At 40.9% G+C, this 17,337-nt stretch overlaps 1 protein-coding gene across 1 annotated transcript in view; it reads right to left on the bottom strand.

The window, feature by feature from the left end:
- Nucleotides 1-17,337, bottom strand: part of SNX30 (sorting nexin family member 30) — a 110,838-nt gene that overhangs the window by 48,970 nt on the left and 44,531 nt on the right. Inside the window, exons 2-3 of the mRNA XM_012641202.1 lie at nt 14,408-14,599; nt 4,115-4,225 (exon numbers count right to left, since the gene is read on the bottom strand). Of these exons, the coding sequence (XP_012496656.1) occupies nt 4,115-4,225; nt 14,408-14,599 (303 nt within the window). The remainder of the gene's footprint in view (nt 1-4,114; nt 4,226-14,407; nt 14,600-17,337) is intronic.

Below are 17,337 nucleotides of genomic sequence, written 5' to 3'. Positions count from 1 at the left end.
AAGTCTAAGACAAATGACAAATGGAGAAAAAATAGGTAGAAAGATAAGATATTCCCAACTGGGTTAATTTTCTTCCCCCACAAACTAATAAGGAAAAAAAAAAAGAGAAAAATGAAGAGGGAATTCATTTAAAATGCCAATATCCAATAAAGTCATAGAAAGATATTCCGCCTCGTTAGTAATCAAAGAAACAAAAATTTATCTAAAAATGGACTCAAAACGGATTAAAGAGCTAAAAGTATAAACTCTCAGGAGAAAGCACAGGTATAAATCTTCATGATTTTGGATTAGGCAATAGTTTCTTAATGTGACAGCAAAAGCATAAGCAGCCAAAGAAAAAATAAATTGGACTTCACACACACAAAAAAAGCAACTGTACTTCAAGAGACACCATCAGCTGGGCTTAATTCCAGCTACTTGGGAGGCTGAGGCAGGAGGATCACTTGAAGGCAGGAGTTCAAGACCAGCCTGGGCAACATGGCGAGATCCTGCCTCTGAAAAAATTTTAAAGATTAGCCAGGTGTGGTGGCATGCACCTGTAGTCCCAGCTACTCTGGAGGCTGAGGCTGGAGGATCATTTGAGGCCAGCAGTTTGAGACCAGCCTGAGGATCATTTGAGGCCAGCAGTTTGAGACCAGCAAGACCCTGTCTTAAAAAATTTTTTGCAAATCACTTATCTGATAAGTCATTTGTATCAAGAATATACAAAGAACTATGACAACTCAATAATAAAAAGACACCCTAATTTTTAAATGAGCAATGGATCTTAATAGCTATTTCTCCAAGGAAGATATACAAATGGCCAAAAAGTACATGGAAAGGTGCTCAACATCATTAGCCATCAGGGAAATGCAAATTAAAACCACAATGAGATATAATTTCACATCCACCAGGATGGCTATAATCAAAAAGACAGATAATAACCAGTGTTGACGGAGATGTAGAAAAACCAGAACTCCTCTACACTACATGTGGGAATGTAAAATGATGCAGTCACTTTTGAAAATAGTCTGGCAGTTCTTCAAAAGGTTAAATATAGAGTTATACATGATTCAGCAATTATATTCTTAGGTATACACCCAAGAAAAATGAAAACGTATGTCCACAGAAAAACTTGTACATGAATGTTCACAGCAGCATTAGTTATAATAGCCAAAAAGAGAAAGAACCAAAATGTCTATCAAGGGTGAGTAGACAGACCAAATGTGCTATATCCACACAATGGAATATTACTCGGCAATAAAAAGGAATGGAATGTTAATATATGCTATGACATGGATGCACCCTGAAAACATTATGCTAAGTGAAAGAAGCCAGTTACAAAACATCACATAGTGTCTCACTCCGCTTATATGAAATGTCCAGAAGCGGCAAATCTATAGGGAGAAAGCAGATAAGTGGTTGCCAGGGGCTGGGGGAGATGGAAGGTTTGGAGGTGACAACTAAGGGGTGTGAGGTTTCTTTTTGGGGTGATGAAAAGTTTCTAAAATTGTGTTGATGGTTGTACAATTCTATGAATACGCTAAAAGTCTTTGATTGTACATTTTAAATGGGTGAATTGTATGCTATATGAATTAAATTTCAATAAAGCTGTTTTTAAAAAAAGAAATGAAAATCTAAACAACAATTACATTGTTTACAGGGTCTCCACTTGACAGTAAGTTCCCCAAGGCAGGGGTCCCTTGTCTTTCTTATAACCCCTCACCCCACCCTCTGTTCCTCCCCAGGGTCATGTACCAGGCCTAGGAAAAAGATTAACGCAAAGTTGATGCTTAATAATAGGACAGACACACCTCCTAGCAAAGCTGCTGAAAAATGATTTCTTGTAGGGAAAAAGGGGGTTGTTTCTGGTTTGACTTTCATGCTTAAATCAGAGACGCTCTCCTATATTAAATCTCTCTCCACTCCAGATATGTGAGTACCAAGAATTTATGAAGAAATTTAAGTCTCCGCTTGTTTTTTAAAGTACCTTCCTACTCACTGCTTCTACCCAGAAGATAAGAAACCACCCTGAAAGATACTCTGGATCCGCCGTGGGCATTCTGGAGACTCTTCAGTCTCTTAGCGTCTGTGGGTGAGCCACTACATTTCACCAGCAGGTGTCACTGTCTAACTTTTGATCTGCAGGTACCAAACCTCAAATGCACCAGCTGCCAGGAGGGGGAGCCTCATTCCAGACACGTAGTGAGCTGCCCATAAAGAGCAACTTCCTTCCAAAGAGTATGGTAAGGAAAGGGAGGGGGAAGAAAGGAACTGTGCAGTGACGGAACCTGACACTGCCTCTAGTGAGGTGACCAGGGTTAACATCAACAGCGATACATATTGCTGACAGCATGTGCCCTCGATGTGGGTGATGAGAAAGGCACCTCACCTGTGTGGTTTTCCTCCCCAAAACATATTACCCCAATCTAATGACAAGAGCCCAAGGGACAGGACTACTAAATATAATGTGGGATCCTGGAATAGAAAATGGACATTTGGCAAAAACTAAGTAGGAACTTGGAATAATGGACTTTTAGTTAATAATAATGCTAACTTAATGATGACTGGTTCATCGGTTACGACAAAATGTGCCATATTAATATAAAATGTTAATAATAAGCAAAACTGCGTGTGGGGTATGAGAATTCTCTACCTTCGCAATAATTCTGCAATTCTAAAACTGTTCTAAAATAAGAAGTCTATTTTTAAAAAATGATTCACCAACTGTCAATTTTGCCAAATTAAGATTCTATTTTAAGGAATAGTCCTAACTCTTTAAAAACTATTGTTTCCTCTTCAGGCATGTTTTTAAGAGAAAAGCAAAACTCAGGCTTGGAGAGCAGAGAGGGTATGTGATTGGGGGGCGGGGGGGTGGGGAGGAAATGCCCTGAGAAAGAACGGCAAGACCTGTCATTTCTACACACCACTAGCAACGTGGCTCTTTTCATTCTGAAAACCAAGAAAACTCCCAGCGTGCTCACAACATACACAGCCTCTTCCGACCATGGGGGAAAAAAGGCTGGAAGAAGCAGTGGTAACAGAAAAGTTGATGGTGCTAAGAAGTTATCATTGAACTGAGGTTTTTGCTGAAAGATAAATCAGCCCCTCTGAGGAATTTTATGACCCAAACTGCTCTAAGGCCCCCAAAGCCCACAGAAACATCTGGTATCTAAACAGTTATTTTTACTTTTAACAAAAGAAGTCAAGACGGGCAGGTGGCTCAGGCCTGTAATCCTAGGCCTTGGGAGGCTGAGGTGGGAAGATTGCTTGAGGCCAGGAGTTTGAGACCAGCCTGAGCAAGTGAGACCCTGTCTCTACAAAAACTAGGAAAATCAGCCAGGTGTGGTGGCACCTGCCTTCAGTTCCAGCTACTCTGGAGGCTGAGGCAGGAAGGTAGCTTGAGCCCGGGAGTTTGACGTTGCAGTGAGCTATAATCACACCACAGCCCTCGTGCAACAAAGCAAGACCCTGTCTCAAAAAAAAGAAAAAAGTAGTCAGAAAAGTACTCAATGTGTGTGATTTAGTAGTCTTTCAAATTTTATTTGCTCTGGTTCTGTTAAAACATGTGCAGATAGAAATACTATAGTAAATAAACATTATGCTGCTTCAATAAATAGAGTTAGGTAGTTTCCTTGTTTGTTTTTCAAATGAAAAATTGTGGTTAAAATGGATTGTGTGCTAGATTCTTGCTCCCATGTCTAAAGAAAGCCCAGCCAGCTGCAATCTGAGCCACCATTCTTCACCTGGTGGCAGCCATCCAAACCTCAAGACCAATGTCTACGAAGGGGGAAAGAGCTTCTGTAAGGCTTACACTTCCAAGTTTCAATCTTTAAAGAGGCAGCAAATGAGAATTAGGACTATCCATATCTCAAAAAATTATCATAGTGAAAGTGAAAATTTACCCTACACCACCCAAGAACTGGCACACTATATGGCAAATCTAAAACCAAAACCCAAAAGATGAAATATACTATACACTATCCATAAAAATGTTTTACATATGTTTGATGGGTGAATCTAGAATAAAATGGCAGGGTTTACCCATAATTTAAAGGGCAAGAGTTGAATGAGCCTCTTCGGGAAAGATAATGCAGGCAAAGTGAGAAACAAGCTGTCATGACTTACTACCTACGGGAATGAGATGAGTGGGCTGGGATTCTTCCAGTTTGTTCCTCAACCAGTCAAAATCCTGGTATCTTCGACGAACAGAATATTCTGGCAGGTCAAACTCCACCCGAGTACTCTGCAAATAAGAACAGAATGGAAAAAAATAAGCATAAGGGAACAGTAGCATATTTTGGCTGAAGGGAAGGAAAAAAGCTCTCTCGGAATAACTAAACTAGGCAAGAACACACTTTTCTTCCACCAAATGCACCAGCCAAATGGCAGAGTTTACCAACGTAGAATGAGTAGCCTGGGCCACTGAGCCCAGTTAAAAATTCAAGAAGCTACAATAAAAATGTCAGGGTATTTTTTTCCTCTGTATCCTCAGGAAATGGAACTCAGCTATCCCTCAGAATTGTTTAGAAACATTGATTCATTTCCTCCAAGCTTAACTCTGAGAATTTCTTTTAGCAGAATAATTCTACTTAGGATATTGCTACTGAATCCAAATCTGTGAAAAGAAATTAAGTCTCCACCTTCTGCTAAATATGCTGACAAATTTTGCCAAAGGGAAAATAAACAAAAAGTAGAGATAACAGATCGCTGCTCATTTAGGAGGCAGATTAGATGAAAATAGAAAAGATTTTTGCTTAATCTGCCATATTCTGCCAGAACCATAACCTTGAAACTATGTTGTATTTTAGGTGCATAAGAAAAATCTAGAAGGAAATATAATTAATACCAAAATGCCACTGTGTTACAAAAAAAAATTTTAATAATCACATCCCCTTTCCTGAATTGTTAAAGTTTTCTGAAATGTGGTTGCAGCACTTTAATGAAAACCAATGTTAAATAAAATTAAGTTGATTTATATCAAAATAAGATTTTTACTCCGTAATTTGCTCAAACTAAAACTGTGTCTCAGATAAGCCATTTTTCCCTACGAAGGTAGAGACTGTATGACAGCCATTGTTCTCAGAAATTAAAGTACAAGATAAAAATGGTCAGGCTACATTTCATAAATTTACTCTTTCAAGCCAAAGGTTGGTTTTAATTCATAACACCAAGAAAATCTTAAAAACGTATGAACAAGAGTCATACAAAGAAAAGGCCGTGAACAGCTCTGGTGTTGAAAATTACAATTTCATCCTCCCCCAAAACCTGTGCTCACAGTCTGAGCAAAATTGTCAAGTTAAAGGATTCAATCTCGTATGGCCCCCCAACTCACTCTACATCGTTTCCCCCTTTCAAGTCCCATGCACCAGCATACGCCTACGAAACACAACCTTGGCTGGGCATGGTGGCTCATGTCTGTAATCCTAGCACTTTGGGAGGCCCAGGCAGAAGGATCACTTGAGGCCAGGAGTTGGAGACCAGCCTGAGCAGGGGTGAGACCCTGTCTCTGTAAAAACTAGAAAAATTAGCCAGGCATGGTGGCACCTGCCTGTAGTCCCAGCTACTGGGGAGGTTGGGGGGTAGGACTGCTCGAGCCCAGAAGTTTGAGGCTGCAGTGAGCTATGACGATACCATTGCACTCTAGCCTGGGCAACAGAGCGAGACCTTCCCTATCTCAAAACACACAAACAAACAAACAAAATACCCTTCCACAATGTTGGGGAGGTAGGCTGGAAAGTATGGGGAAATTCATTCAACGTAGTTATTTGTGACTAATATATTAGAAGACTCCCCCAAATTAGCATTGTGACATTGGAGAGAGGAAAAACACAATACTTAAATCCAAAGAATAAGTCACTGCTGACTAATTTTTAAGCACAGCATGACAGAAATATTGGGAGCATGACATTTTGGGCTGGATGATAAAAAAAAGAAGAAGAAGAAAAGAAAAGAAAAAAGAAATAATGGGAGCAGGTAGCCGGACACATCCCCTAGGCAGGGTAGGAGGAACTCTGCGCCTGCACAGTTCTTGTACCAACCCCCCTTCCGGAGCCCTGAGATGCCACTAAGCCTCCCCTGAGCCATAGTTTCCTCAACGGTTAAGAAGAAAGTTGGAAGGGAAGTTCTTCAAGACCCCCACAGCCCCCGCGAAAGGCTCCATCTGAGGACTTGCCCGTGATCATGGCCCATGAGAGGTGTATGCTGAAAGGTACCAAATGAAAGCGACTCATTTCCACTGTAAAGGAAACACATGGAGGGCTCTACTTTTTGCCTTCTTAACTGTTACGTGATCATCAGCTGACAATTTCTCTTTGTTTTTCAAATCCATTTCATAAATTATAGTGTATGTTACATTTCTACTCTAACTTTGAAATCAATTTTTGGTAATTACAAAAAGTAGTATGATAAAACACAAGTTTTGCCACAACCAATTTCACTTTTGGGGAACAGATTTTTTTTTTCCTTCTTCTTCTTCTTCTATTTATTCAGGTTATATGTAATTATTTTAAAACTTCAGGAAAAATAAAGAAAAGAGATCAGCCATAATCCCTCTAAATAGAGAAAGGCACAATTAACACTATGGTTTACATCTTTCTGTGTTTTTTTCTATGTATATTCATTCATTCACTCATTTATCTTTAATATATCTTGGACATTCTTCTATGTCAATAAGTTCAGATCTACACAATCATTTTTAACATATAGTAGTCCACTGAATGGCTATACCATAATTAAATCAAATCCCATTTAAGTTGTTCGCAAATTTTCAATCAATAAACAATGCTACAGTAAGCATCATTAGGTCCTTGTCTGATAATGCCCTTAAAATAAATTCCCAAAGATACAACTGCTGGATGAAAAAGTACACATATTTTTAATTGCCAAATTGCTTTCAGAAATATAGCAATTTATATACACATACACATATTTTATTTTTTATTTTTGGACACAGGGTCTCGCTCTGTTGCCCAGGCTAGAATGCAGTGGTGTCATCTTAGCTCACTGCAACCTCAAACTCCTGGGCTCAAGCGATCTTCCTGCCTCAGCCTCCCGAGTGCCACCACACCCAGCTAATTTTTCTATTTTTCGTAGAGATGGGGTCTCACTCTTGCTTAGGCTGGCCTCCAGCAATCCTCCCACCTCCGCCTCCCCAAATGCTAGAATTATAGGCGTGAGAGACAGCACCCAGCCAGGAACTAGTTATCTTTGATGGACTGATAACTGAAAAATAACATACCATGTTTATTTTCGTTCCTTTAATAACTATTGAAGTTGAACAAGTTTGTCAGCCATATATTTTTCTTCTTTTGTCGGGGTCTTTTTTTAAATTGTGAATCAAATCTTTTTGATTTATGTAAGCTCTTTATTGCCATTTGTCTATCATAATTTCCATATGGTTTTTCTTATACAGAATTTTTTCACTGTTATGTAGTTGATTTTATCTTGTTTTTTCCCCCTTTTAAGGTTGCTACTATTTATCTCAGGAATGGAAAAACAAACACCACATGTACTCTAATAATTGGGAGATAACTGATGGGCACAAAGAGATGTAAATGTCATTGGAAATCAAGAAGGGGGGAAAGGGGGAGGGGTGAAAACTTACTTATGAGGTACAATGAACACTATTTGGGTCATGGGCACACTAAAAGCCCTGACTTAAGCACTGTGAAAGGTATCCATGTAACAAAAACATTTGTACCCTCCTTAATATTTTGAAATTAAAAAAAAAAAAAGCTTCTACTTTTAGTGTCTCAATAAGGAGCCCATCCCCATTGCAAGCTTATAAAAATATTCACCTGTATTCTCTCCTTTATTTATGGTTTTCCTTTCTATTTATGTTTTTAATCATTGTTATTCTACTTCTAGGTATCTACCTTTGGAAAAAAATGTTTAAACTATGACAAAGATATTTGTATAATGATCTTCATTTGCAATATTGTTTAAAATAGCAAAGGAATAGAAGTAACCTAAATGTCCAACAGTAAAAAAAACTGTTAAGGAAATTTATAGTATATTTATTCAATGGTCATCAGTAATTATGTTTGTAAGACATTCTTAATGACAAAAAATGCTTCGATAGAGTTTTAAGGGAAAACGGCAGGATACAAAATTAATTGTACATACATTATGATTTCATTTGTGTTAAAAATGGATATAAAAAATCAGAAGAAAAATTTAGAACTGATAATGAGAACCATCCTCTTGATACTCACCCTTATTTCCAAACTTTATACCATTCTCATACAGTATTTTTATAGTCCACATCAAAAAATGCTCATTTTTAAAAAGCTCCCTTAAGGATACAGGGAACTTAATACAGCAAGAAAAACTTGTTCGATGCTTTCAAAGCAATAAGGTAAAAAAAAATCGTCATAAAACAGAAGGAGGCTCACACTCCCTGACCCAGTATTTATTTCACTTATTTTTACCACAGCTTGTTCTAGAAAAGATGTAGTGATATGTAAAATATAATCAAATGACATAAATTAGAAGTAGGTGAGAAAGATAAGAGAAAAACAAGGACAGGGAGAAAAAGCAGAGCCAGGAACCAGGCTAGCAATGGATCCTCACGATGGAACGCCGCACCCGCTCAAACTGGGCCACAGACACCGCTTTGAATTTCTGGAGAGAAAACCGTTTTTAGAGTATTCATAAAACATGCAGACCAGTAAAACTCCAACTATGAGTTTGTAGTAAATTTTTCCTCTGTAAAATTCAAGGTCTAAGTTAGAAAGGAAAATAAAGAAATATATGTTTATCTCTATTTTCTAACATCTGTGGTAAACAAAAGCATCCACCCACAATTCCATAACCAGAGACAACCAATACATCGTTTTGCTCTGTGCCCTGCCACATTGTGTGTCCACAGCCTAGAATGTGCAGAGATCACGAGGTCATGGGTATACACCTAAACTCAGATCTAGAATAGGACACCAAACACAAAGCCACAGTCCAATCACTCACCCAGCAGGGCACCCTCTCTGCTGGGCCCACCCTACCACATAAGGTCTCACTTTCTGCCCCATGAGCCGATGGGCCCAACAACTGTGGCCCAGAGCCCTTCCAAAGAATGTCCATTCAATCCAAAATTTACAGGGGGCTCACTCCAGAGAGATTTGGTCCAGGACACAGCTGGATCCTAAGAAGTCTAAGTGACCCCCCTCTCCCAACAAAGGGACCTCTTCCCCTATCAGGTAATAACCAGCTAATCCCATTTTGCCTCAAACTCCCCTAAGAGAACACCTGAGAATGAAGACTAGAAAGGCTTTTGGCCTTTCATCCTCACACTCCTCTGGCTTCCTTTCTTCTGACATGAGCATCCATTTATCTCCTTCCTCTCAGAGCTTTCCACCAAGCTCTCTGGAACACCCATTTCAAATTAACAGAGTCCTGTAGTTCTTCAGCCTGTTCAAATTCTGAAACCTGACTCGCCCCTGAGAATACAGCCTCCCTGCCGTCTGTCCCTCCCTGAGCTGCTCGTTTTCTCACATGTCACAAACCTCACTCGCCCCAAGGCCAGGAGTCACTACGGGCATCCTCCTCACTGCACACTGCTCCTCGCTGCCACTCCTCCATGCCCTGGGGAAACCCTTCTGAGGCCCAGGCCATCAAGCTACAGACACCCTCTATCCCTCCTCACAGCTGTCATCAACTGACAGCGCTGTCAGTTCTCCTGATTCCCTGCAGATCCAGGCACCTGGCTCTTCTTCCAAAAGCCCTTCGGTAAGCTGGATGCCCTAAAGATCCAGGTGGTTCACACGTACACCTGCCTGTAAGCCAACAATGTCCCCTTCCACTCCAGGGCCTCTCCACAGACTGACACCAGGCAGAAATTCACACATCTCCCTCTCTCAACAGAGGCCCTGTACTTCAGGCTCTTCTGCTTCCCAACACCCCTGGTTTTTCAGCCTCTTGGGACCTCAAAGTCCTTGACATTCGTCCATTCAGATCTTTACTTCCTTCTTTATTCAGTGTCCATCCCGTGGCCCGGCGTGTCAAGCCCTTACCTACCGCAAGGATTGAAACACTCCTCCCCCCACTGTCCATTCACCCAACTCTAGCAAAAACGCCACCATCCACGTCTTGCTTTCCCAGCGTGAGCACACACTGCTGGGGAGGAAACAGACAGGCAGGCAGCAGACTGGCACAAGGTCTCCACCCGCGCCCTCAACACTGCCAAGCAACCTCCTTACGCTCCCTTAGTCAGCTCTCTCTCATTTTCCACATCAGTTATCAAAAAGTCTGTAAAAGTTCTGAAACCTTCTAATCCCCACTTGGAAACCTCCCTCTCACTCTCAGCAGAAGACCTCGTCTATTCAGAGAGAAAACTGCAGCTTTAAGCAAAGAATGCCCTGTCTTTCTGCCACAAAACAAACTTCCCTTCTTTCTCCAGAAGCAATGGAAAGAGGGCACCTCCCCCACCAGGGGCCAATCCCTCTACTTTTGCTCAGACTGTTATCTCCTTCCGCCTTTCAGCAGCTTCCATCCCACTCTCCAATCTGCGACCTGATGTCTCCTTCTCTACCAACACTGGACACTTGGCACTTAAACAAGTCTCTTCATCCTTTAAAAAACCACAAAAGCCTCCCTCTTCCTCAACCCCCACACCCCCACCTGCTACTGCTCGCTCTCTATGCTCGTTTTCACTTCCAAGCTACCAACATGCATCTTCTCTTACTCCCACTCACGCCAACCCACTGCAAAGTGAGTTCTGCACCAGCACACCCGTGACGCTCTCCTTCCACAGTCAGCAACAGCCTTCTTTTCGTTACATCTAACATCCACTCACACATGACCTCTGACCCCCATTTACACTCTGTTGACCACTGAGGCATTTGGAAAGAGGAACTGGTTGGGGCATAAGACTTTTTCCACCCCCCCAGAGACAGGGTCTTGCTCTGTCGCTCAGGCTGAGGTGCAGTGGTGCAATCACAGCTCACTGCAGTCTCGAACTCCTGGGCTCAAGCAATTCTCCTGCTTCAGCCTCCTGAGTTGGTCTACAGGCACATGCCATTGTGCCTAGCTTTTTTTTTCTTCTTCTTATAGACAGGGTCTTGGTATGTTGTCCAGGTTGGTCTCAAACCACTGGCCTCAAGCAATTCTCCCATCTCAGCCTCCTGAGTAGCTGTCGGGGGGACAGGGTAAAAAACAAAAGAAGGAGGGCCTCTGGAGGGAGTTGAAGGTTCTTCTCTATTTCTTCACCCTCAGGTCTATTTCTACATCATCAGTTTCAACAGCCAGGCCGTGGTACTGGATCACAGTGCTGAGTGTGGGAGCCATCGTTCTCTTGGAAATTATGTCTTTTGGAAGTCTAGCACAATTAAGTGTACAAATTCTAGAAACAGACAGGCCTAGACTCAAGTTCTAGCTCCACTACATATTAGCTGCATGTCTTTGAGCAATTTTTTAAATATCTCCGAGGCTGTTTTCTCATTTGTAAAATAAGAACAGTACCAGTATCTACTTCATTGAGTATGAAGATTAACAATATACTTAAAGCACTTAGCACAAAAGAAATGATGGCACATCCACCTGCTGGAACACTACTGCAGTCTTATAAATGATGGCATAAAAGTGTGCTTACCAGTGTTTACTGGCACAGAAAGATGTTCACAATGTTTAAGTGAACTGGCAGCATGCAAAATACTTATTTGTGTAAGTGGATAGAGAAAAACAGCACAGAAAGTTATCAGTGATTATTTCTGGCTAGTGAGCTTATAGGCATTATTTTATTGTTTTAGATTACTTGCACTTTCTATTTTTTCTACAACGAACATACATTACTTATATAAAATAAAAATGAAAAGGTTTCTATTGCAAAAGAGTACAGCACATAGTAAGCATCAATAACTAGCTGTTATGTTACTTTCTAGGAGCCTGCAGAGAAAAAAGCCAGGAGCTGGATGCCCTGAGAATGCCTCAACTGGCTCTCCACCACTGGAGAGAGAAGATATTGACAGCTTAGACTTGGGTGGGTAATTCTTTGCCAACATTAGCTCTCAGCCCTAGACTCATTTTAGCTCAGGTGAAAAGAACTCTGTACTCCACCCAGCTTTGGTCATCAGGAATCTGAATTAGGGAATCTCAAAGTAATAAAGCAAAGCATTTGTACAGCCTCATCCTCTGCCTGTTAACTTTGCTTGACAACCTCAGCAGAAGTGGAAGTCCCAAGACAGGATCAGGTGTTGGGATTCTGTGTCCCTGTTTGTCTTCTTTCTCTCAGGCTCACACACCTCTACATATCCTTTAACACAACTTTCAGAAAGAAGGCTCCAAACGCACCACGAAGATATCAAACCTGGTGTCACTACTAGAAACAGGAAAAGAGGGGCCAGGTGTGGTGGCTCACGCCTGTAATCCTAGCACTTTGGGAGGCCAAGGGAGGCGTTCAAGACCTGGGCAACATAGCGAGACCCCATCTCTATAAAAAATAGAAAAATTAGCCAGGTGGCATGTGCCTGTAGTCACAGCTGCTCCAGAGGCTGAAGCAAGAGGATCACTCAAGCCCAGGAGTTTAAGGTTGCAGTGAGCTATGATGACTCCACTGCACTCTAGCCTGAGCAACAGAGCAAGACCCTATCTCCAAAACAAAAGAAAAAAAAAAAAGTCTAGTTTGGGACCAGATGTGGAAGAGATGGTAAGAAGTAAAACTCAGATCTGCAACAAAATCATCTTGAAGGGGCTACAACCATCACAGCCAAGTAACATGTGGGATTGTAACTTGGAAAATGTTACTCTAAGGTATTTACTGACTTACAGGAAATCAACTAAGCCCATGAGAAGAGACAGAAATAAGAACCCAAAAGGAAAAGGGCAGGGAAGGAAGGGAAGAAGAGGTGTAGGAAAGACATGAGTTGCGGCATGAGCACTGGCCTATGAATCAGTTATCAGAAGTCCCACAGTATTTGCATTTTGGGACCAGAGGAATCAAGCAGCGGTGGGGAAAATGTCAGGGCAGGCAAGCATTGCTGTGCCGGCAAGGCAGTCCAGTTACTTTGTCATTTGGCCACATACAGCACCAAGTCAAGAGAAACAGGGTTTGCATTTCACTGACTTCAGGGTAAAAAATAAGTTCACCCTAGGAAAAAATAAATAAATGCAAATAATTCATGGAAATACGTATATTAACCTAGGACCTCTGAGGAAGTAATATACACCTAAGCACCTAGCCCAATGTTGGAGAAGCAGTAGGTGCCCAGTGGCAGTGGTAATGGGGAAAGACGGTGTGTGTACCTGTGCACGTGCATGTACGCACAGACAAATCTTCAAATGGGAACCAGGTGCAGAAAGGACAGGGTAATAATATCAAAAACTTGGGAGAGGCTTAAATGTCCACAGAGAAAAAATACTGTACAATCATTGCATAAATAATTATGCTGAGACTGAAGGAATAAGCTAGATACAGTCACATAGAAAGGTCTTGAAAAATACTGTAAAATGAAAGGGAACATTAGACAGCACTATTACATTGAAATCTAAATTATATATATTCTAACTGTATGTATGTGAATGTAAATGCAAAGAAAAAGGATTTAAAGGACATGCACCAAATTTTAGCAATGGTTGCTTTCAGCCAGAACCACCACCTAAATGAGAAGGCCTAAGGAAGACTCCTGGTTTCTACTCCATATTTGGTCTTTAGCATTGTTTCTTTTATTTTTTACAATAATGTGTTATATTACTTGTATAATTTTTAAAATACAACATTTTCATCTAATAAAAGATGAAGAAACAAAATATGATTGTATTTTATTCTCTGCCTTTCTTTCCAAAAAATTTATTTTTCTATGATTTACTTTTTAATACAAGCTGTATAGTCCCACAAATTCAAGTCAGAATCCTGGTTAGACTTTGAAACCTTGAACAAGTTACTTAAAACTTTCTGCTTCCATTTTCCTCATCTGCAAAACTGTAACTAAAAGATACAACTTTTAGGATTGCTCTAACAATAATTAAAGCTTGACACCCCACCCACTACCTGCCTGGCACATGGCAGAAGGTCAGTAAGTATTAATTCCTGTCCTCTTATTCCTTCTCCCCCTACCAACAACCCCAAGTAGGCCAAATTATAATCATGGTCTCATCACAGTGATTTAGGTTGATAAAATGATTCATAAATTTCAATAGTAATATAATATTAACGTATTAAATAGTATCATGATAGAAAATAAGTGCAAGTATAGGGATTAAATGTTTACTTGAAAGATCTTAGTGATAATTTCTCCCTCGTTTTAAGATTTAAAAACCCACTGTTACACATAGATATAATCCTCTTAATCTGAATACATGCACTCTCTCAAAAAGTCACATCCGCAATTGTAAGAAAGGTGAACAAAGGGAGGGAGAAAGCAAAGGCAGAAGTCAGGGAAGTAGGACCCCAATTCCAAGACTACTCAACACAGGCATATATAACAAAGGGACCTACTTTGGTGGTGATCCTATACGTGATGTAGGTCTCCATCGTACACACGTGCTTCTTGGGATCGTCAACCGTGACAAAGAGATCTCTGGTCTCACCATCGATGTCATCATCAAGTTGAAGTCTGTTGAGAAGGGAAGACGAAGAAGCTGGACTTGAAGTGCCTGCTGGAGTTCCACCGTTCGGCAAAATGAGATCCTAAAAGAAGAAAAGAGTTACCGTACAAATGAAATGGAAACACACACCTGGAGAGTATCAGCAAAGGCAACTGGTTTAGCCAAACTACGAAACACCTCTAAATTACAGAAATCACTTTCAAAAAATCTGAGCCTCTCCTTACTCAGTGTTTCCTGAGTGAACAGATCTTTTGTGACCAAGAGAAACAAACTATGGCAATGCTCTGGATCAAATTCGTGCCAATTCATCTTTCAGGAAGTGCTGGAGGAACCAACACAAGCAGATAGTTCAGGGACAGCGAACACAAGAGCCCCACCATTGTAAGAACTCAACAGAGAACGTACTCTGAGCACACTATATACTCTTGTTTTTCCCACTTTCTCAAGACCACCCCACACCTGGGCCCAGGCAAACGTTAAGGGGACTGAATCCTCTTAAATACTTAACACATAAAAACTCAATCAGCCATCACAACAGGAAAACTAAACATTATGTGCCACCTAAAAGAAGTTCACACTGCCATCTATGAAGTATACTTACCAAAAAAATCAAATATGAATCCTAAACATGCCTCTAAATACAACACCAATTTATAGGAAATACAGAGAAGTGAGGAACATGTTCAATGATACTATAAGGATACAATTAGCAAAATCCACACTAGGTGAAACTATTAAGAACCAGAGATCCAGCTTCTCCAATAAACAAATTGCAAGAAAAAAAAAAAGAGAAGGAGCACCTAAGGATGTAAAGAAACTTAGGAGATCAACCAATTGCATTAAAACAAAATGTAAAGATTTTGAGATGTTCAGGGAAATTTAAATATTGATGATATTAAGGAATCATTAGGTGTGATAATGGAAGTATTATGATTTTCCAAAGTCTTCATCTTTTAGAACTATATACTAAAATACTTATAGATGAAATGATAAGATGTCTGGCATTTGCTTCAGAATAATTAAGAACAGGTGGGTGGGGCTATAAATGATGCAAGATGTTCAAAGTTGGTTTTTTTTTTTTTGGAGACAGAGTCTCATTCTGTTGCCCGGGCTAGAGTGCTGTGGCGTCAGCCTAGCTCACAGCAACCTCAAACTCCTGGGCTCAAGCGATCCTCCTGCCTCAGCCTCCCAAGTAGCTGGGACTACAGGCATGCGCCACCATGCCTGGCTTCTATTTTTAGTAGAGACAGGGTCTCACTCTTGCTCAGGCTGGCAGAGTTGGTAATTGTTGAAGCTGGTACTTGCAGCTTCATCATACAATTCTCTCCTCTGTTGTATATGCTTAAAATTTCCCTCAATAAAAAAGTTTTAAAGGCGGAGGGGAAATGGTTGGGGGAACAAATACCAGGAAGCAAAGATTGAAAAATTACATTGCTGAGGAACAAAAAGAAAGAAATAGAAAAATGACAGAACTCTCTCTTTTTAGGCCTTAGTAGGAAGCCACCTAAATAAATTATGTCCCTACAATATTCAAAAATGGCTGTGAAATTGAAAGGGCCCAGTCTTACAGTTACATTTCTTGGTTTTAAGAAACCAGATAACAGAATAGAGCCCTGCCTAGCAGATGTGAAAGCCTCTGAACATCACCTTGGAATCACTGGGAGACAAAGACTAAGGAATATGGTAAGAGACAGGACACCATGGAAAGGGCCTTGATGACCTGTGGGTCACCGGATCACACACTGGAAACAGGGAGGTGCTTTCCCCATATTCTCTCTTCTTGGAGCTCTGCAGGCTGGATGTGGCCCAGCCCCCAGATGAGAGAACACACAGGACACCAGAGGTCAACCTAGCAGTCATATCCATGAGCTCCAGCCGATCACGGGGCTTGTGGGAAGAGGGAGGGGACAAGGCAGAGGGAAGCATGGCCTGGGGTCAAGGGCAATGTCACCAGCTTGGTGGGTGATGGAAAGTACCATTCAGCTCAAGTACCAGAAAAGGCACCTTCCTTTGTCTCCCATCTGCACTGACCACAGATCATTTAATCACATACTTATGCGACATGAAAAGTTTTTCTAATTACTAAAAGGGCACCATTTTTACAGAAGGTACTCATGGGAATGGAATCACCCCCCACGCACACTTCTCAGCTATGCTTCTGACCACAGGGCAGGTCCAGGAGCTCGTCAGTTGTGGCATCGCACCCTCAGCAGCTGCTCGTGGTGTGGACGTGACTGCAGAGACCAGCCACTCATCTGACTGCTGTCTCAGCTACTGGGACCACGGGGCATGTACCGTCCACACCCCAGTGTCTGGGGGTCTGAGAAGGGACATCCTCTTCTCTGGAACTCTAAGATAACCATCTTGTCTTGGTCATTTCAGTAAATATTAATATTTAACTCACTAACTGCCACACACACACAAAAAAAACAGAAACTTTTCCTCGAGGCTATAGTGTTTTATTACGAAAACAGAATAAAAACTTTGAGTGTAATTTAAAGGTAAACATACATAGAAAAATGAAAACTATTGACTTCTATTCATTTAATCCACATTTTTAGAATTAAATTGTCCATATTAACTGTAATAATAAGAACATCAACAAGTAAGATTTTATATATGCTTCACACAACCCTAGGGTCAAAACTAGGGTGAGTTGAATACAACTCTCACGGCAGTCAACTGTCAAACACTGATCTCAGGCAAGACACCATGACAGGCATTGCAGGGGCCCAACCATAGCATTTTATCAACGCTAGCACACTGACCTCAGAACAGCTCTGTCAGTGGCCAAACACTGCACAAAAGAAAGAAAGAATT

This window comes from Propithecus coquereli, unplaced genomic scaffold (assembly GCF_000956105.1).
Source record: "Propithecus coquereli isolate 6110/MARCELLA unplaced genomic scaffold, Pcoq_1.0 Scaffold163, whole genome shotgun sequence".
NCBI lineage: Eukaryota > Metazoa > Chordata > Mammalia > Primates > Indriidae > Propithecus > Propithecus coquereli.
The sequence above is the reverse complement of the archived record's forward strand: the minus strand, read 5'-3'. Positions and strand labels throughout refer to the sequence as shown.